Raw genomic sequence first — 21,170 nt, forward strand, 5'->3', positions numbered from 1 at the left:
CTCAAAATCAACACAAAAATGGTTCACCGACCGCAGAATAAAGGTTTTGCCATGGCCATCACAGTCCCCCGACCTAAACCCCATAGAACATCTGTGGGATGAGCTGAAGCTGAGTCTACAAACGTTGACCTCAGAATCTGAAGGATCTGGAGAGATACTGCATGTAGGAATGGTCTCAGATCCCGTGCCATGTGTTCACCAACCTCATCACGCATTATAGGAGAAGACTCAGAGCTGTTATCTTGGCAAAGGGAGGCTCCACAAAACATTAAATTAAGGGGTGCCAATAATTATGGCACACATGTTTAGGGGGAAAATATTTATTTATTGTCAACTGTTTTTTTTTCTTTCAATAGTTTTACTTCAATGGAAAGGTAAGATTTTTGTGAATATTTTGAGTGAAAGACCAAGAGGATAAACAGCAAAGACATATTTTTTTATAGCCTGTTTTGCTTATATTCACTAGGGGTGCCAATAATTGTGGAGGGCACTGTACAAATTGACAGTTGACAAATTATTATATTTTATTATATTATGTATTTTATTTATTTATTGTATCCTAAACTGTTGTGTTATACTGCATATTTTTCAGTTTAAGTACATTGAAAGCAACTAAACCCAGAAAAAATTCCTTGTATGTGAAAATGTACTTGGCCAATAAAGATGATTCTGATTCTGATGTACAAACAGTACTGACAAATTGGACAATGCGTGGGATTGGATATCAGAAGGCAACCTCAAGTTCCACAGTGTATTGTTGTAACTGCTATGAGACCAGACATGGTATTGTATTCTGAGTGTGAGTGCATTGTTCACTTTATTGAGTTAACAATTCCCTTTGAAGATGCGATTGAGGAAGCATTTGAAAGGAAGAAGATAAAGTAAGCAGAACTGGTAGCGGAAACAAAGCAGCCGGGTTGGCAAGCACACACAAGACAAGTGGAGATAGGTGTTAGAGGCTTTGTAGCTAAATCAACCGCAACACCTCTATTTTTGAGGACGGTCACTTAAAGGAGCTTTAAAAGAGTTGTCTTAGGAAGATAAAAAAGTCAGCCAGTGGTTTTGGCTGAGGCACTCACAGACTACTTGGGGTTGTGAATTAACATGAGATACATGAAATATTTCCCTGCGTATAATTAAAATAAAACAAAAAACTTCACATCAGATGGGTCTAGTGAAACTCTCTTAAGCAAAGGAGTAACCTGAGCCTGTTTGAATGATATAGGAAAGTTTCCCAAACTGAGTGAAGCACTGACTACACTGACTACTACAGGTAAAATTGTAGATACACTGGAGAAGGACTGGAAGCCTAATACTAATACTTAGGCTAGGTTGTTGGGTATGACATGCATGTGACGGTGAGGGGTTTGGCCCTCAAAGGAGAGCACGATGAATTTAACATATTTTCCTGTGAATAACTGAACATCAAAAAAATTGCATATGATCTTATTTTGAATCTCAATTTACATGTACAGGTTAGAAGTTTGTGAGGTTATAAAGGTACATTATATTATTGTTCCCTCGTGTATTTCCATACACATAAGAAGATGTTGCCCTATGTCTGTGTATTTCCAAACGTTTGATTGATTGTACGCCATAGTCTAGCCTTTTTGAAACCTTCGACTCCACGGACCTGTCGTGCACGCGCTCGTGAGGACCGCGAGAGCGGACAGGGCTGGATTTTGGAGTTCAAAAAGTTTCCCGGATGTCTGAAACTGCTCCCAACAACTCCGGCAGTCTCCTGTAATATGGCGGTGAAAAAGTGAAAAAAACATACGGTTGAAAGGTGGCTAGCTGATGTAAATGAAATAACACTAACGTTAACAACGTTCGATCGTTCACTCTGCAAGGAGGAAACTCAGTTCAGACAACGGGCGTTTTGGCGAATGACCAAATACAATTTGAAGGTAGGACCCGGAAAGTGATGGCTAAAGTGATGGCATGGGTAGGACAACAACTCATTCACTAACGTTAGCCAGCGTTACTGATGCGAATTAAGGTGGCTTGAAACTTAGCTAGCATAGCAACCACCAACTTAACTAGCACAGCTAGCCAACATAGCCGTCTGCCTTGTGACGTTCGGTAACCACCCACAGTTAAGATTGCAAACAGTAAATTAGGGGGTTTAGCGAACTTGCTATCATCAATGTATTTTAGCAACATATGATGACTTTTCAGCTAGATGTCGCATTACAGTAACGTTACTGTCAGAAACAAGTTAAGCACTTAGCTAAGTAGCTAGCTAGCTAAGTTATAAGTTGTAACGTTATGCTTGTATAGGACACGACAAGTGTCGTTTTATCAATAACTAGTTGTAGTTATTGTTGTTGTGATGTTAAATTACTAGTCACCTTGCTAACTCACAAGTTGTCATGGCGAGTTAGAGTTTGGTGCTCTGGAATAAGTTAATCTGGTTAGCTAATATTAGCTAGCTATAGTCAAAAGTTGAGCTCCAGTTAGCATATGCTAGGAACTAACAAGGTCTTTGTGGGAACAGGTTAGCAAGCTTGCTAACTAACTAAATAAAAGCAACTAAGCATGTTATCGATCAAATATTTACTATAGTTCGTCAGTTAAATTCGAGCCACTGTTTGGACTAATGGTACCCTTTTGATAGTTGACAGTAAGTTTGATTTCTGACTCAACTTAGACTTACACAAGTTCATGTTTAACCTGGCTAGAAGATAGCTAGCAAACATTAGTTGTCCATCGTTAACTAGGAGTTCAAATTGCTAATCTTACAGCCTCAATTCTGTCATATCAGCTAGCGAAAGTTGGTTAACTATGGATAAGTAACTTTACCAGCGAAAACGAGTTTATTGACCACCCCACCTGTTTGGCGTGTGACTTAAGATATTACGCAAGTCTGTCTCATATAAAGATGTTCTACTAATGATTAAAGTAGTGCATACATACATCCTGTGATGTTGTTAAACGAATCTTACAGAAACGTTACTTCGTATTGACCGATTTTAAACCACTCGTAACGACCATGGTCGGTTGGTGGTGGTGTAATTTTGCAGACCGTCTTAAGAATGTTTGCTGTTGGTCCTTTCGCTCTAGGACTGTGTTGGCATAACTTCAATATTATCGTAGTGGCTCACATGAGGTCTGGACGTTTAAAGAACATGTTTACCAAAGAAGATGCATTATGCTTTCATTAAGGGGGAATATACTTCACCCACAGTGTTGTGTGTATAGGAACACATTTAAGCTGGTGTTTTTACCACCTTTACAAGGAAGAGCGATAAAAGAAGTAAATAGTGGATAGCTGGAAAACATCTTAATTCAGTTTATTAGTCACATAGTGTGTCTGATCTCCTTTGAAGAGGCTGGACACTCTGAAATCTTGTTTTGTTGAGCTTTAAGCATGGTAAATGGCATGATTTGTAAAATTGATTACATATTGAAGGACTGTAGACATATGGAATGTGAATTTGTTGTTGTTGGTTTAACAATGTAAAGTTATAGTTCTTTCTAGGTAGTACGTTTTAGCTAAGCTAATTGCTAGTTCTACTTTTGTGATAGTACTTGGCATCTTCATACTAGTTGGTTAATGTTAATTTATTGACAGCTATGTAGGGCCACCTGTGACTTTGGGACTTGCCAGATGGAAATTCACAGTGTGGAGACATCTTGTTGAAATGGTATACTTGAGTAGTGTTGCACGGTATACTGACACTTGAAATGAACCGCAGTACTAGATTTTTTGAAAATAGTATTATACCAGCAATTTGAAAAAAAAGTTATGTTTTATCATGGAAATTTATATTTGATCTGACTCATAGTAGTGTGTAGCACTGACAGCGATGTGGTAGTGGTGTTGTGTGACATTGCAGGAAACAACCCTGAGTTTGTAATATGAGCCACAGCCAATATGAAGCAAGTAGAGAGCAATGGTAGTGGACCACTTCTGTGTTCAGAGACTAGTCTTGAAGAGATGGCAGCAGCCTCAGCAACACTTTAACTCATTGAGTTAGCTTCAGCAACACTTTAACTCATTGAGTTAGCTTCAGCAACACTTTAACTCATTGACCAAAAGGGAGCTCGAAGTGGCAAATGGAGATATTTCGGCTATAAAGTAGACAAAAAAGACAAACCCCTGAATACAGCAGCACCGCTGTGCAAGGGCTGTTTTAAAGTGTGTCTCGCAATGGGCCAAACATCTGTCGGACAAACATCCTGACCTTTTCAAAGAATCAAATACCGACGGCACAGTTGACTAGTTCACTCCCCTGTTATGTCCATGAAAAATACAGCGTGATCAAAAGGCCTCTCTGCAGTAGTAATAACGTTATACCTATTCATAAAGAGCCTACATATTTGTGCTGAAGGTGTCGTCCATTAATGTTCGCCCATCCCTACTCGCACTGAAAGCCGTTTATTTATCGTCATTATGCTGTAATTTTTTTTGGTGCAACATTAGCCCACACTACAACATAAGTCCTTTTTAACCTGAGATCCCACAATAATCATGTTAAGAAGACCCCTCTTAATGCTGCCTTTACTTGTCTATACTGACCCAAACAGAAGTGGCATAGTGACACCCCAGTGTGTCCTTTCACATAGCAATTTGTTGTTGTGGAACTAGAGGCGTGACGTTAAGTGTGAGGTGGCATGTAGGGTCACTTGAATATTTCCAACTTGCAATTTCCAAATTGCACTAGAATGCCTCTTGAAGGTGAAGTTGTGATTCAGAAACTCTGAGAAAAAATATCCCAGAGGCCGGTGAGGCGTGTCATTTAATCAATGTGACATTGTTATCAATATGGTGACAAACCTAACAAGAGACCTTGACCTTCATAAATGTGTGAGAAGATGCATGAAAAGGCAGTGTGTCTAAATGAACAAGAAAAAAGTTGTGCATAATAATTGATAGCCAGCTGAAAAATCCATTGATGAGTCATCACAACATTGTTGTTTTTAATGTTATTTGGCTCGAACACATTAATGTCGAAGCTGCGAAATATCATGTTGGAAATGAACTAGCCTACTGTTACTTTCAAAAACAATAACGGGTGGTGTGCACATTAATAGCAATGTTTAGACTTAAGCAGTTGAGTGTGCGTCATGTACAACATGTTAGGCAAATGCTTATTGTTAGTTTGTTGTTTGTGTGTTCTGACGACACAGTAGTCCTGCTTTGTTTTGGTTAGCTGCTAGGCCGTGGCGCACCCCTGTTCCGCTATGCCAGCTGTACCTTTTTACACAGGCATTGTTCTGCCTCTGTGACTACCTCACACTGCCGGCTCAGAGGCAATGACAGAACGGCAAGGCAGACTGACTGCACAATATTCCCGCCTTGAAAACACTGTGTAACACCTACAGCCTAACCCCCTGTTCCGAGATTGTGATATATTTAATCAGTCTCATTAAAATGTTTTCTAGGTATGGTATCGATAGTATTGAAATTCATGACTTGGTATCATATCGAAACAAAAATGTTGGTATTGTGACAACACTATACTTTAGTACTTGGAAGTACATATAAGACACTATAAAGGCTATACCTACTGGATTTTTATCCAAGACCCATCACAACTGTCAAGTAGCGGGGTTTACTTACACATCCACCCACATGTGCCTAGTCAAAATTAAAAATGGTCTACAAAATTGCCTCTGGTTTCTCAGATGTCCCTCTTGTCTGCTGTGGTTTATTGACAATATTTGTTTTTAAAGCGTATTCATCCATCTTCCCTATTTGCTCTCTGTTTTATTGTTGTGTGCACTTCTTCTTTTCTCCTGTTTCATCTTTTCAAATACAATGAGACTTTATGTTTTAAACATTTTAGATTATATTGGCAGGAACTTGAATACATTATTAGACATAGTGAAATTTTTTGCCATATAATATAATACTAATTGTTTGATTTTCCATTGTCTTCCATGCAATGCAGGTGTGATGCCCTGATGCCACCATGTTTACCAAGAAAAAGAAATCCAAAATCCAAATTTCTGCTCCTTCCAACTTTGAGCACCGTGTGCACACTGACTTTGACGAGCATGAGCAGAAGTTTGTGGGGCTCCCGCGGCAGTGGCAGAGTCTGATCGAGGACACAGCGAAGCGGCCCAAACCCTTTATCGATGCTACGGTCATCACTACACTCGAGCCGCGCAAGGTTAGGGGGAATTTGTCTGACACTCATGACCTCTATCTCTTCTGTCTTTTACCACATGTCTCCTTTTGGAGAGAAAATTGGTTTTCACCATGAAAGGAGAGATGCCATGTTCTGTCAGTTTGCGTTCTGCTGTTCTTTTAGATGGTTACTGTGTCTGAAGCATTCTGTTATGTTTACTCAGAGTTACAAAACTCTGTACTTCCCATTCAAACTTTTTTTTAAAGCACGTAATTACTTCCCATTCAAAGTTTCTTAAAGCACCTGATCAATTGTGTACATTATTGGTGGAATTGATATAGAGGCAGGTATAGCTGGACATCATAATTTGATACTGATACCAATAACCTGATTATTTGTTGAAAGAAGAAATGATTAAGCCTATGTTAACAAGCATCCATAGCACAGAAACCTACAGGATGCAGTGAGGGAAAATATGTTGTGGTCAGCAGTAGATCTGATGCTAGCAGCATTATTTATTTACTAGTATTTATTCAGTTAGCTAGTGCTATATAAGAAAATTATAAAATAGTGAGTATGCCCAACTGAAACTGAATCGACTGAATTCTTGAGTAAAACAAATTCTGCTCATCATCCAGACCATTGTGCGCGGCACAAACATAGGTGTTGATGGCTCCCTTACTTGGCTGCTGGATGAGTTTGAGGACCTGTCGGTCATTCGGTCCAACTCCTTGAGACACAGCCACCCCGCCACCCAAGAACGAGGATCATCCCATGGCCATCAGGAGAACGGAGAACAGCCACATCGATACTACGCGCATGGTGATGGCCACATAGAGGGTGCAGAAAGGTAAGGGTACCCATTAGGTAACCTGGGAATGCATGAAAATGTTAGTAAAAGTGATGAAAGAATTGTCCTGAACTGTAGTCATTCCACACCTGATATATGAATACTGTAAAAGCAGAGTGAACATTCTAATTAATAGTAAGTTGACCCATTATTTAAAAGCTGACTCCTATCTGGGGATGAGAACAGTCGACAGACCACCCATGAAACTTTTTCTTTTTGCTGTACTCATTCAGTGGAGCACTAACTAATTACCATACTTTCAGTCTTAGTCACACTGCTGAGTACTGACCACATTGTCCCAGCTATTTCAGCTTGTCTGAAATATTCCAATGCCTGAAATACCCCAGATCTTGTTTTGTGAAGTAACAGTGTACTGTTTGTGTTAGTCCACGAGAGAGCAGTAGTAAAGTAGGTCACGTTGTGTAGGTAAACATAATATTCAGCCTAATAGCCTGTTATCTGAAGAACGCAGTGATATGCTTGGTTGGTTAACATTTCAAAGTCAATTTGAAGGGCATAGTCATTAGTAAACCGTAAAAAGCTCAAAGACTAATAACCAAACGGTAATATCCACACTGAGCTAATCAGCATTGTCACACTGACACTGCAGAAGCGTCTGACTGGAATAATCTAACATAGTCAACATTTAATTATTCTTGCCGTTTTTGTGTTAAGGACAAGACCTCCACAAAAGCAGCCAGCTCCAAACACTCGCCATTCACGCAGTCCGCATGAGGAAAGTCGATCACACCCACAACCGCGCGGGCAGGAGCCCAGCAAAGAGCGCCCCCCGGCCCCACAGCCACCGCACAGAGCTCGGACCAAGGAGAGGCAAAGTGACCCAGTTGACCAGGTAGTAATGAGGGAGGGTGGTAGTGACAGGCGACCAAAATCCAGCTACACAGATCGGGACACATCATCCCAGTCCTCCAAGGACAAGCGGCCTCAATCAGGGCCGAACATCCGTACTCCACACCTGCCTGTCACCGAGGGAGTGGTAAAGACGGCACAGCAAACAGCCCGGCCCTTCAATACGTACCCCTGCACAGACAACAACGTTTGGAAAGGCCCCAATAACCAGGTACACTCACAGGTAATTATGAAACAAGAGCGGTGGATGGTGAGACTATTAGTGGACCTCTTAGATGTTCAGAGAACATTGTCAGATAAACGTGTGTCAACTCTGCTAATGTCTTCCCTGTACAAGCATTGTGTTTCATCAGTGTTATGGCGTTATCCACTACAGCACTGTTCAAGACACCCTTTACTTTTTCTCAGTTATAGTACCATACCAGTTTAAAGCCTAGCCTAAAAAGGCCTGGCATTAGCATCTCACCTGATCTGCTGTCCCTCATTGTGTTTAGTATAGTATGAAATTTGCCAAGTTTATTATGACAACCCTTTTTTTTTTTTTTTTTTCCTCCACCGATTTTTGGTTGACTATCATATACTTAGACTTCACCAATAAGGTTTGTGTTCCAAGGTCGACGTGTCTCTTCGAGCTAGCGCCCCCTGTAGTGGGGGACAGGTGACCACATTTTTTGGATGCAGGCCACATTTTGTGAATTTTGTCCTTAAGGGGCAATAAAACTGACAATTATTAATATCTAAAGAAAGAGAGGAAGAGCAACAGAAAGAAAAGAGAGCAGATCCTGCATACTTGTCAAGTTAACATGACTGAAATCTGTGAGGGCAGTGATAGAAATCCTTGAATGAATTGGTAATTATTATTCGGGAGTGAAAATCCGTGAGATTAAATGTCTCGTACTGAGACATGAGAAATGTTAAAAATGAATTCAAATGAGACTTGACAGGTATAGTCCTGGTCCAAGAGTACAGAGAGGAAAAGACAGAGGAAGAACGACAGAGAGAGGAGAGAGTGTCCAAAACTGGCGATAATTGACCACATCCATTGTCACAAAATTGAATAACCTTTTCTAAAACGGGTATGTGATTTCTACTCTATAAGAGATAAATAGCAAGTAGCTAGGGATGAGTAACGTTACTCTACTTAGACGTCATTATTGGTTCAACGTACAGAGTAAGCACGTTGGTAAATTGAGTCAATTTAGAGTCAAACTTGCAGTTTCTCTCATATATTTTTGTCACACTGGTTGTTGCCGAGGTAGCAAACAGCTGAGGCTCGTCGCTCCTCCGGTGTGACTGATAGCAGTACGTTAGCGTGTGTTATCAATAACGGTGTTAGTCAGCTCTACTTGGGATCGCTTCACCGACTGTGTCTCAAATACTTATTATTTTTTAAGTTATGGTTATTATTTCTTTTTTTAAGTTAAGATTATTATTTCTTATTGATGATGATATACACCCCTGTCCTGTGCAGTCATATAGTGTTACTGCTTCACACCCTTTTAGTGTATAGCTGACACAATCACAAAGTATTGTTCATTACATTTTTGGAAACCTAGAGATCTTTCATATTAGGTGCAGTTTCAATAAATAACCTTGGTTTGTTGATTCAAAATATTAGTAGGATCTGAAATATATGGGACTTAAAATAAGGGAAAGGTAAAGAACTGCACATGACTTTAAAACTACTATTCACTGTGTCTTCACAGAATGAAATGAAATATGCCTTCAGACTATTTCTCAATTCTTTCAACTAAAGGCCGTATTTTGTATCGGTTTTGCCAATACAGTGGCCACTTTTGGCCCCCTTTGACACTTACAGGTCCATATTCGTGTCAACCTCCTCATATCGGTTTTACCAATATTGGTGTTAATGCATCTTCTGTTTACCCAATGTGTGGCTTGTTTTATTTACTTAACCATATAACACCTGTTGTATCATATTTGCTACATGGTTTTTGAGCTGTATACGTCATCATGATCAATACTTTCCTGAAACATTCTGATATTTGCCATAATCGAGCAGCCCTAAGATACAGTAGTGACCCCCTATCCGCGGGGATACATTCCAAGACCTATCGTGGATAGCCGAAACCACGGATTGTAGCAAACGCTATTTATATAAGTTGCTTTTCGTGCACATACATACCTATTATAAAGTTTAATTTATAAATGACACACAATAAGAACAATAACTAATACAAAAAATGAACGACAGTGTAGAAAGGCTACTCAGAGTGGTGCAGAATTTAAAACTTATGGACAGTCTATCTTTGAAAATGTTCCACTTAATATTTTCGGGATATCCGCAGATAACTGAAACTGCGGTTACCGAATTAGTGGATACAGGGTTTCCACTGTACATACATAGTCAGAGCAGCCTGATTTACGATCGTCTTGTGCACACTGTTGCAGCAGGACCTAAAACCGGGAAGAACAAAGGAGGCTGTCCCTCACAACGGCCCCTCCAATCCCAGCAGCAGACCTGGGGGGAAGCCAGTTAGCCAGGGCCGGGCACGAGGAGAGCCCCAGCAACACCACGCCTCGCATCCAGCCCTGGGCCCTGACCATCCACCTGGCAAGCCCATGCCCCCCGCACCCCAGCAGCCTGCTCCTGCGGCGCCCCCCCCTCAGCAGGCCCGCTCTCCGCAGAGGGAGCCCCAGCGAGTGACGCACGAGGAGTTCCGCACTGCACTGCAGATGGTGGTGGACCCGGGCGACCCGCGCACCTACCTAGACCACTACATTAAGATTGGCGAAGGCTCCACTGGCATTGTTTGCATTGCTACTGTCAAGAGCACTGGGAAACTGGTCGCCGTCAAAAAGATGGACCTTCGCAAACAGCAACGACGTGAGCTGCTCTTCAACGAGGTAAGTGTTTTGTCAAAGTAAACCTTACAAAGTAGACTTTCTAGAACATTCTAAACTTGTGTGTGCTGCGTATGAGATGACCAATAGACTAACGTTAATTGATATAATTGGATTTCTCTACTTGAGGAATATTTTTGTAAACTTATAGTAATGTTAAGAAGAGAGCAATGCTATGTATGAGAGCACATATTTAGGTGTTTTTGCCAAGATGTAAATGAGATTTTTCCATTTCCCCAGTGCTTTTTAGATCTGGAACTCCATTTCAAAGCATCCTGAACTGAGTTTGATTATGATTCTGTTTTCAGCGTAAAGCCATCATGTCCTTATTAAAGTTAATTTCAACTTTACACTGTTTGCATCAAGGTTTGTTGTAACATTCACTCTCGCAGGTGGTGATCATGCGGGATTATCACCATGAGAATGTGGTGGAGATGTACAACAGTTATTTGGTCGGGGATGAACTCTGGGTCGTCATGGAATTCCTCGAAGGTGGAGCTTTAACAGACATAGTTACCCATACAAGGTCAGTGTTGGTAAACATCCCCATACTTTTTTTAAGGACTGGTTGTGCTTTTGCCACTGTGTGTAAGAGAGAGAAAGAGAGGCACATGTCACAGACATGCAGTGTGTTTGTTGTAGAAAGTCGTATTGCAATGATAATAAAAATACATCCCAGTCATACAAAAAATCAAATACTGCAACTTAAGAATTTGTGTTATCAGCAGCTGCTGGGTGTGTAAGACCACAACCTTTTAGCTAGAAGGAAAAAGTTTTAGTGACTGTGCCAATTTCATCAGCAGATTGCTAATGTCTCTTCACTCTTCTTCTTTCTGATTAACAGGATGAATGAGGAGCAGATAGCCACAGTGTGCCTGTCTGTGTTGAAAGCCCTTGCTGTTCTTCACAGCCAGGGTGTCATTCACAGAGACATCAAGAGTGACTCCATCCTACTCACTCAGGATGGAAGGGTATGGTCTAGTCCTACTGATGCTTTCTTACAATGTGATATATAGTACATACAATGCTAACCTGCTACAGCCCAGCCTATGTTGTAGACATTTGGCCTTGGCCTCATCTGGCCTATTGTCTTCAGTTTACTGCATCTGCAGTATAAAAATGTACTTTTTTCTTATCTAGTTCATTAGCTTGCATGCATGGCCATTTGTCTAGCTTCCTGCTTGCAGAGTGGGCTTGCTCAACTGCATTGTGGTCAGATAATTTACTTGTGCATTTAATGTACAGTGCATCTCTGAAAAACTTTCTGAAAACCCGGCCATCAGATATTACTGAATTTAGAGGGTTTTGATCAAATTACTAGCAAGTCACTTTCCATGTTCACAAGCATGTTGTTTTTTTTCTCTTGCAGATAAAGTTGTCAGACTTTGGCTTCTGCGCCCAGGTGTCAAAAGAGGTTCAGCATCGCAAGTCTCTAGTCGGTACTCCATACTGGATGGCGCCTGAACTTATCTCCAGACTGCCCTATGGACCTGAGGTTTGCCTTTTTATAACCAGTTTTACCCTTATAGCCCTGTTTTGAAGTATATCTCATATAAATTGCTTTCACCATGAATAGGCGTACTATATTATTACTACCACATACAACAACACTGTTTGGAGTCTCAGTGACGGACTAAAGCTGTAAGCCCTGAGTGGCTGTGTATTTAGACAGCATTTACTCATTAATTAACCATGATTGACTTGCTCCTCTCAAAGTTTTGGTTTTGACATTGTATATGTGATGGTATATAAACTGAAATGGCTGTCTCTGTGCAGGTGGACATATGGTCTCTGGGAGTGATGGTGATTGAGATGGTGGATGGAGAGCCCCCATATTTTAACGAGCCCCCTCTCAAAGCCATGAAGATGATCCGTGACAACCTGCCCCCCAAGCTCAAGAACCTCCATAAGGCAAGCTCCCTCTCAGCCAGCCCCTGTTCATCTGTGTCTGTTTTAGATGAATGGTTTCTTATTTCAAACATCTAAAAAAAAACACAATACTAAAAACTAACTAAAGTAAAGAACTAACTAAAGTAACTCGTGTCTAGCGCTGATGTATAAACTTTCCTGTATTCTCGCTCTAGGTTTCGCCTCTGCTGAAGGGCTTCTTGGATCGCATGCTGGTGCGGGACCCCACTCAGAGGGCCACCGCCAACGAGCTGCTCAAGCACCCCTGCCTAAGCAAAGCAGGCCCACCCTCCTGCATCGTTCCACTCATGCGGCAGAACCGCATGAGATGAGAGCGTAGGCCTTCACCGTGCTGGGTGGGCCTGTGCTGCCACAAAACTCCCTCGGCTGGCTCTCTTTGGTCGAATGAGTGTCATGAAATCAACTCGAAGGGGCAACAGGACAGTAACTACACGAATGAGTCGACCCCGGCTGAACACTAAAAGAAGCGACTGTTACACTTTTGAAATGAAGCACAGTTTTTAGTTTTTACATTTTCCCGCTTAAATCGCTTGGGGTTCACATGGTAGATACGCTGGGGATTGCTTAGATGTCAACTCTAAGTGTTCTCCAGCAAACCTTTAAATACTGCGATGCTGAAAATCATCTCTAAGGAAGAGAGGTATGAAGCTTTTGGACTGGAATTGACATGAAGATGTGCAAGGTTGTTGATCTCATTCCCAGCCATTCCTACTGATGCATTATGATATCCTTTTTTTTTTGTTTTCCTAGATTCCTTGCGTACACTAAGCAAGAAAAAGAAAGTAACTACTCCTGTTTATAACACCCGTTATAAACACTAAGAAAGGCTAAACACTGGAGTTGTTTATGATTCAGATTGTTTCTTTTCTATTATACATTTTAACTGTACAGATGTATTGCCTTTGATTCCTTATTTTATTGTCTATTAATGAGTGTGAATGAGATTATTGAGGCACTGCTGAGGAATAGAAGCTGCATTCCTGCCTGTATGTTTGAAACAGGAACCTTTCTTTTTTTTGCGTTTCTAATGAGCCCTATTTTTCTTTTTTTCCCCCGTTTGTCCATTCACCAACAGCTTTTAGGAGCATGTTAATTTGGTAGGAGGCGACTATATTATTGACTGACGGTAATTGTGCCGAAGTGGTCATATGGACAAATACAAAAGCGTGGGAGTAAGATACCGGGCGACATGAAGTATAGCTGGGGATCAGACTAGTTTTAGTTTTATAGGGGCTTTTATACATAGTTGTGTGTTAATTTAGGCATTAGGGGTTGGCTGCTGGTACAAGTATACAGCCCTGGGTTAAATGCGCCAACACGTGTGATTTTAACATGCTCATGCACGAACACTAACATTACTATTTTATGATACATGTCTGATGCCTGGTCTGCTCACACAATGAAAAAAAAAAAAAGATATACATGATATTGGCAATCAGTTAAATCTAAAGACAGAGTTCTTTAGTTCTGCACTATTTATGTGGCTAATTCTGACATGGAGCATCTAGTCTGGTTTCTCATTCTGATATACTGTTATGTATAAAACAAAGCGAAACTATATAGCATATCTGAAAACTGTAGTGCCTGGAATCACTTTTTTGTTGATTTGAACTCCAGTCTCAGTATATAGGAAGAATTGTATGGAAAGTTAGAAGTTATTCAGCTGACAATATAATGCCACTTTGATTTGTAAATTATATTGAAATGTCAATACATTTTAATACAAATATACTTTTGTGTTGTTTTACAAAGATGTTTACAAATCATATTTAGATAACCAGCATTTCTGCAATTTGCATCATGATTTTGGCATGCAGTCCCTAAATGTCAGGTGGTTGGAGATTTCATTTCTTGTCTCTGTTACATTTCTTAACTATGGCAACCAACAGAAACTGAAACACACAACATGTCTTGACTTATCAACTGCATTGATATGAGCTCATTTTTTTCCAACCTATTTCTTTATGGCCAGAATTGCCACTATTATATACCCCTCAAAAAAAAAACCTCTATACTGTGCTTAGCTGAGTTTTTATAAGTTGTGTAAAGAATTAAGAATAAACGCAGTGTAGATAAGAATTAAGAATAAAGGCAGTGTAGATAAGAGTTATGTAGACCTACTAACCAGAGTAAGCACTAACATGTTGAAACATGCTCTTTCTGAAGTGCAGAGGTACTTTTTCAGAGAGGTATAAGATGCAGAGGTTTTGTTTTCCCACAAAGGTACTGTTTTTAATACACATGCATTTGTGTGTACTGGTGTGTGTATATGTGGTAAATGACTGCAACATATAATTTAAAAAAAGTGTAATTGAAAGTACAAAAGGAACAGGTATGCAGTGGAAATGACTGCAGAATAAAATATTGAGTGCTTTTTGCTTGACATAGGCTAGAGTCTTGCAAAGGTTTCTACAGGATGAAGGGATGAGTTGTAGATCTCTGTGGGACCGGGCCTATAGATGAGAGTCCCTGTTACCATGGCTGATCTGTGAGAGTCTTTGCGATGCTGGGTTTATTAAAGCAGCTTTATGGAGGTTTGGTCTAAAGCTACCAAGTTAACTAAAACCTTGCAAACACCACCAACAGCCCAGTTGAGTGTGATAGAAATTGGCTAGTGCTAACTGATGTGTTTGAGGATATAGTAGGTGATTTCGTGCTGTGTAGGCTCTTTCCCGGTTCACAGAACTACATAGTGCATAGCCTGGAAGGCTGGTGGGAACGACAGATATTTATTTGTCCTTCTCATGACCGTACACCATAAAAAATATTTCAAAGATTTTATAAAAAGTAGTTGGCTGTAAAAACATACCTCAAAATGCAGCATAGTGTTGCTTTAAACTTCTGTCAATAGTTCTGAGAAGGGATTGATTTTTTTTTTGTCATTTCTGAGTTACTGGTTTGATGACAATTTCTGATTCACGCACTTTAGAGATGGGCTTGTATTGCCATCTAGTGGATAATATGCCAACTTTAGCTTGAAATGTACTTGTCTGAAAAAAAAAGAATAGTCTCAAAAAATATGAATATAGGTTTACATTGGTCATCCAATGATGCAATCACAGAACATGCAAAAATATGCATCTTACTATGTATAACATTTTGGGCTCATGATCATTCTTGTTGGATATTTCTTTTCCCCAAAATACATTCTACATGCTGCACAGACATAATTGAACAGACCACTACAATAACATTAATTAAATGTGCTGCCTTCCAGTCACAAAAAGCACAGTTAATAGTAATCTAAAAATAATACAAAATACTTTTGACTCCCTAGATCCCCCTTCCTAAATCCTTTTAACAACTAGTTATTGGCACAACATGGTGTGTTTTAAGAGAGTGAACTGAGAATGGGGCTGACTATCACACACACAACTACAATAGAAACAAATAATGAATCAAGACATATTCCTATTCAAAGCCTGTTCTCAATTTCAACACTTAAGGTAGTAGTGAACCCGGTGTCACTAGTCACCGGTCACATCTAGTTGTTAGTAACAGTCCATGACCAAAAAGAGAAGAGTAGAATCTACACACTAGCCCCTAATTTTAGCATTGCCATTACCACAGTGTGTCATGACAACACACTAGTGACGCAAACCCACCCCTCTCTCAATCCATCCCCCACCATCTGAAAATGTAAGACTTTTCAAACATGCAGTTTCAGTTTTCAGTTCACTTCAGTTTTTTTCTCAGCCATTCAAGTGGTTTTTTGGGGGGGAGGGGAGTATTGCTTCCTTCTGTGTGCAAGAAACTGGAACATCTAATGCCACCAGGGCTCCCATTGAGGAGAATGTATAGCTCAGTTGCTACGTAGTCATCCTGGGAGCCAAGAGAGAAAAAAAAAGCAGGCCGATTAGTACATGAGGTCAGATGCCCCTGTGCTTAGGTCAGGCTCTTTGGCCTCCTGGAAGGGAAACTGAAATCCAGCCAGGCGGATCAGTAAGATGTTGAAGCCGTGCGTGAGAAAAGTGAGGAAGATCAGCCAGAAAGAGCGGTCATACTGCTCCGTGTATGTCTTGTACAGGAAATTGCCCTCGTTGAAGTTGGCGATTCGTTCAGAGAGGCGATGGAGTTTCACCTCGGCAGCGAACAGGATCATGACCAGACAACAGCAGAAACCTGTATGAGGAAAGATGAACATCACTGATCAGTTAGAAAGGTCACACTGACCCGGTTAAGAGTGTTAATTGTCAATCTAAATGCAATTTCACTGTAAAAGTATTCATGTATTCAATATGTAATTGATTGATTTTAATGAAATGGTCTCTAACTGTTAGATGGGGATATTCAGATGTCTACTGGTGAGAATAGTGAATCTGAATCTGCTTTAAAGGCAGATACATTTGTTTAGAATTTAGAGGGAAAAGACACGCATACAACAACATAAAAAAGGGCTGAAACAGAGACACGTGTAAAGTGCACTGTTGAGGAACAGCGTTTACGTATCATGTCCTCAGAATTACTTATTACATCATTATAGGTCCAAATGCATTTTCTCTTTTTGATCACAAAATCTACTACACATTTATGTGCAGTTTAGGTTAAATCAGGTCACAGTACCTGTACAACAGAATACCTCCCATACACATAACTGGTCTTACTCCAGTGCATTGTAACTTTTCTAGGTTTTCTTGTCTTATAGGGCCAATTGTCTAGACTTACTTTATCCAAATAATCTAAATATTTGACATTGTATGGAGTGGGTAATGTGTATCTGATATGGTTTGTGAAGTTACAGTTATATGCCTTTCTGATTCATAGAGCGAGACATATAATATTTTTTTAATAAAAACATATATTTCAGAAAGAGATACAGACAAATAATTGACAAAAAGCAGATGGTAAAGGGAAGAGATTAAGTCAGAATATTGAATTGCACATACAGCTAATGAAGTTCCACAAGTACAGTCCAAGAGGGCCTTGTAGTGTTTCGTAGGGGCTGCCAAAGGCATTGTACATGAAGAAGGCCGTGGAGATACAGGAGAACAGAATTAGCACTCCACAGAAGAAGATCACACTGATGTGGAGATTGGCTGGGATGGCATCCAACAGGTCAGGAAAAACTGTCAGAGGAAGCAGTAATTAAGTTGTATGAGGACACAAGTAACATAATCAGCTTTCTTAGTTGGACAGGTTCTTAATATCACCTCCATTCATTGACTAGCCTTGTTCCAATGCATAGCCTATATCTATGTATTTGTAATGTTAGTTTCATAGTCAATATTATGCCTAGTTTTATTATTTCAACTTGACGCTTTAAACTACACTGTTACGTATGCCCACTGAGGGAAGCCCACCAAAAACAATCTGTCTGTTGTTCTCCAATGTGGCAGTACAACCAACTCTAGCAGAAATAATGGCCTTTCAATTTGTTCGCCATTCCAGAACTCATTAACGGAATTTGCGTAGGACGCTCTGCTTCTTGTGCAGTCTGCTACTGTTATGAATCATTGCAGGGCTAATGAGTGAATGGTCAGTGTTCTGCAGTGTTTATCAAAAATGGTGTCTCCCACAATTCACCACAGACGCAATAAGAACAAGCAACAATATAGCTGCAGGCAGTGATTATGGGGCCAAGCAGACCAGCAGGGCATAGTTGCCATGGAAACATGATGTAATTATGTCAAGGGCATGGCTGCAAGCACAGGAAGTTCCATGTCAATTGACCAAAGATTGGCCTAGATATGATCCCACATCTTGTTTGGTGGCTTTGCCGCTAAATTCGATAGTCTGCAACTGATTCTGATGAAATGACAGCCACATAAATTTGGTCGACATTATAGGTCCTTGTAATCTCCCAAAATATCACCAGACATAACCACTTCTATAAGGCCAACATATCAAAAGTTATGTGGAAAAATGCGTTTTTTAAAAACACATCTGCCAGTAGCCTACTTGACTGACTACACACAAACTTAAAATTTGAACAGTTACTAAGCTGTGACCTATGACGTTTCACAAGTTCATGACAATGCCCGTACATAGAAGAAAGCATATTGTGAAACACCCTTGGCATATGGACTCAGGACCCTTTTCTGAGGTTGAGAAAAAAAAATTACAAAGTCATTATTTCAATAAAGTTTCTCATTATAATGATATTTTTCGTCACATTGGGGGAAATGGGCTTTCATACATAGGAATCCCAGGATATTCAGCTCTGTCTTAGTTGTCAGTCCCTGTCTGATAATTGTGCCAGTAATGCATAGGCATCAGTCTCGCTAGAGACATGTCCCCACCAATTTGCAGTCACCAATTTCATCCCCACCACCTGACAACTGAAAATAAAATCTCACTACCATGAATAGAAAACTTCTCAAACAATGTGCTTAATCTCCGTGGGTATATATGATAATCAAATTGATACACAACATTTAAATTTAAATTTACAATGGCTAGATCAATATAACAATACCATTAATCATCTTTATTTGCTAGCTGACTACTTACTATAAGCAAGGTAACGTTACTTAGTTTGGTACTAGTGGCAATGGTTGCTAAGAAAAGAAAACTCATGTGTTTAACCCACAGGGCCATAGAAATTGGCTTAAATCGTTGAAGACGGAAAAAATGCTGTTTAATTGGAGTATTAATTCAAAGATACATGGCCCACTGGTTCTATCCAAACAATGTATTTCTTGTCCCTCCCATCAAACTTCTCCCCTTCCACACCAAAACAGAGACAGTAAGTTGACATTGAAAAGTACTGACATCAAAAAAAGACTAAAGAACACTAACAAAGGCTGAAAAAAATAAATGATTGTTATTGAAAAAGCACATCAGAATAAAGAAAAAAAAACATCAAATCATGAGCCCAACGTTCATTGTAACTCAAGTGTTTAATGCCAATGTTCTATTTTTCAGTTTAGTTGTCCTTTTTTTTTTCAATGCCAAACTTAAATTCTGTTTTAGCTCATTTTAGAAATTCCTCTATGATACAAGGTCTTCTATATATGTCAGAAACATTATGTCGTCCTGGTATTATGTGCTGTAAAATGCTCTAACAGAGTTTCTGAGTGTTGCTACCATCGCAAGTTTTGTTCGTTTTATAATTCGAAATAAAAGAAAGTATTGCAAAAAGTCAGATTTCGTGTGATGTTACTAGCTATCCACTAGTGCATCATGTCTAACGTAGCAATACCTGCACTGGACTCGAACTTGTACCCTCAGGCATCGTGGGTTGCGGTCGCAAGCAGGTCTCAGTTACTTGGGTGGTTGTGTCACTGCAGAGTTCAGTCTCTGCTGGCCACTAATTGACACAGATAGATTCTGCTGTTTTTCAGCATGTTTTAACATTTTAGTTCTGCCTTACTCAAAGCCTTTGACATTTGGTGCATTTGTATTTGTGCTCCGATTGTCATAATAGAAGAGGCATTCACGCAAAAGGTCAGTGAGGTAGAATCTAAAATGTAAAACCAGTATCGATACTTCTCAAACCAAACTGCACACCCATGTCTATGTCCCCAGCACTTTTCAAACCAAACTCACGCCCATACAGTCATGATACATGCTGTGGCTCCCAATTTTTCTTCTCGTAAGTTAATTATTCAGTCGTTAGAAATCTAGAAATTACATATTGCGTCATTATAACGCCCTAAATAATACATGCAAATGTAACACAACACTTTGATGAGGCCGTTAGCAACTGAGTAGCCTTTCCAGCATTTGGTGGCGCATGCATGTTGTACCATTTTACAATTACAGAAACACAATTGTGTAGCTTACTGCATCCTACTCACATGAAAAGCGGAAGGGTCTACCACCTAATCCACATTGCTTCACACGTTGTCCGTGAAAAAGTCCGTAGCTCACCTTCCCAATAAATTTATCCAGCTCTGGTCCCGAGGCGTTCACCAACTGTGCACCTGTTTTACAAAGAACGGTTCCCTTGACCCAAAAGTGTGTGCCCATCGCCGCAGCGACGATCAGAACGCAGGCGAAACATAGAAATCCGCCAACTGAAAATATTATTTTCTTCTGGCGATTAGCCATTGTGCACTCCAAACCCGGTAAGAGTTCAGGTGAGATCCAGGTAACTACAGAACATTCTCACAAGGAGATGCTCTCATTTGGTTTTCCCTGAAAGCGTTGCCATTTGCATCTGTGGATCAGATACAAAATGAAAACGACTTAAGCGAAATTGCAGTATCAGAAAGTAGGTTACCCCTCAATATGTGACAGTAGATGTCTAGGATGTCTAATGTATAAGGTTACCGTGCTGGTTTTCGCCTTTCTCCGTCTCCAAGTAACCGCAGTGTTAAATTTCTGAGAGCGTCAGTTGACCGTTTCTGGAGCCAGCCGATGCAGTGACCTTAAAGGCTCATTGGTTATGTCATAGAGAGCACCATTACACATTTCATTCAGTTGCTTCAGCAAAACTCATTAATGTCACTTTTATTGAGTCTAAATAGCCTATAAATTATATGATTCCAATGCGATCTTTAAGCAGTAAATCGGTCAGACAGCACCATAGTTGTGAATGATGGTGGCCTTCTGTAGCCTACGCAGTAAAATAGACCCAGTGGCCTTTACTAACCCCCTAATCCCATGTACATTTCTGATTCAGAAATGTAGTATAT

The 21,170-nt window shown here is 40.1% G+C and overlaps 2 protein-coding genes across 5 annotated transcripts; one reads left to right on the top strand and one right to left on the bottom strand.

Annotated features, from left to right (window-relative positions):
- Nucleotides 1-1,604: 1,604 nt before the first annotated feature.
- Nucleotides 1,605-14,974, top strand: pak4 (p21 protein (Cdc42/Rac)-activated kinase 4). 4 transcript variants are annotated; one of them, XM_031572977.2, is made up of 10 exons: nucleotides 1,605-1,907; nucleotides 5,898-6,119; nucleotides 6,716-6,927; nucleotides 7,603-8,020; nucleotides 10,213-10,665; nucleotides 11,055-11,188; nucleotides 11,507-11,633; nucleotides 12,032-12,157; nucleotides 12,439-12,573; nucleotides 12,747-14,974. In XM_031572977.2, exons 2-10 carry the CDS (start codon nucleotides 5,919-5,921, stop codon nucleotides 12,900-12,902), a joined length of 1,962 nt encoding a protein of 653 aa, XP_031428837.1. In that variant the 5' UTR covers nucleotides 1,605-1,907; nucleotides 5,898-5,918; the 3' UTR covers nucleotides 12,903-14,974. The 4 variants fall into 4 exon arrangements, with proteins under 4 accessions (XP_031428837.1, XP_031428838.1, XP_031428839.1 ...); XM_031572978.2 differs by having other exon boundaries at nucleotides 7,603-8,008; nucleotides 10,210-10,665; XM_031572979.2 differs by having other exon boundaries at nucleotides 7,603-8,008.
- Nucleotides 14,975-15,301: 327 nt separating this feature from the next.
- Nucleotides 15,302-21,126, bottom strand: clrn1 (clarin 1). The gene is made up of 4 exons (XM_012830934.3): nucleotides 20,806-21,126; nucleotides 20,331-20,692; nucleotides 17,478-17,657; nucleotides 15,302-16,713 (listed from the first exon to the last, which is right to left on the bottom strand). The coding sequence occupies exons 2-4, from the start codon at nucleotides 20,581-20,583 to the stop codon at nucleotides 16,448-16,450; spliced, it is 699 nt and encodes a 232-aa protein (XP_012686388.1). The 5' UTR covers nucleotides 20,584-20,692; nucleotides 20,806-21,126; the 3' UTR covers nucleotides 15,302-16,447.
- Nucleotides 21,127-21,170: the final 44 nt, after the last annotated feature.

Source organism: Clupea harengus, chromosome 9 (assembly GCF_900700415.2).
Source record: "Clupea harengus chromosome 9, Ch_v2.0.2, whole genome shotgun sequence".
Lineage (NCBI taxonomy): Eukaryota > Metazoa > Chordata > Actinopteri > Clupeiformes > Clupeidae > Clupea > Clupea harengus.

Excerpts from the sequence above, each read along its gene's own strand:
- pak4 (XM_012830956.3), top strand. The coding sequence starts at position 5,919 with ATGTTTACCAAGAAAAAGAAATCCAAAATCCAAATTTCTGCTCCTTCC. Across the intron at positions 6,120-6,715 it reads CTACACTCGAGCCGCGCAAG|ACCATTGTGCGCGGCACAAA; the intron begins GTTAGGGGGAAT and ends CTCATCATCCAG. Across the intron at positions 12,574-12,746 it reads AGCTCAAGAACCTCCATAAG|GTTTCGCCTCTGCTGAAGGG; the intron begins GCAAGCTCCCTC and ends TTCTCGCTCTAG.
- clrn1 (XM_012830934.3), bottom strand. The coding sequence starts at position 20,583 with ATGGCTAATCGCCAGAAGAAAATAATATTTTCAGTTGGCGGATTTCTA. Across the intron at positions 17,658-20,330 it reads TAGACCCTTCCGCTTTTCAT|TTTTTCCTGACCTGTTGGAT; the intron begins GTGAGTAGGATG and ends TTCCTCTGACAG. Across the intron at positions 16,714-17,477 it reads CTTGTGGAACTTCATTAGCT|GTTTCTGCTGTTGTCTGGTC; the intron begins GTATGTGCAATT and ends TTCCTCATACAG.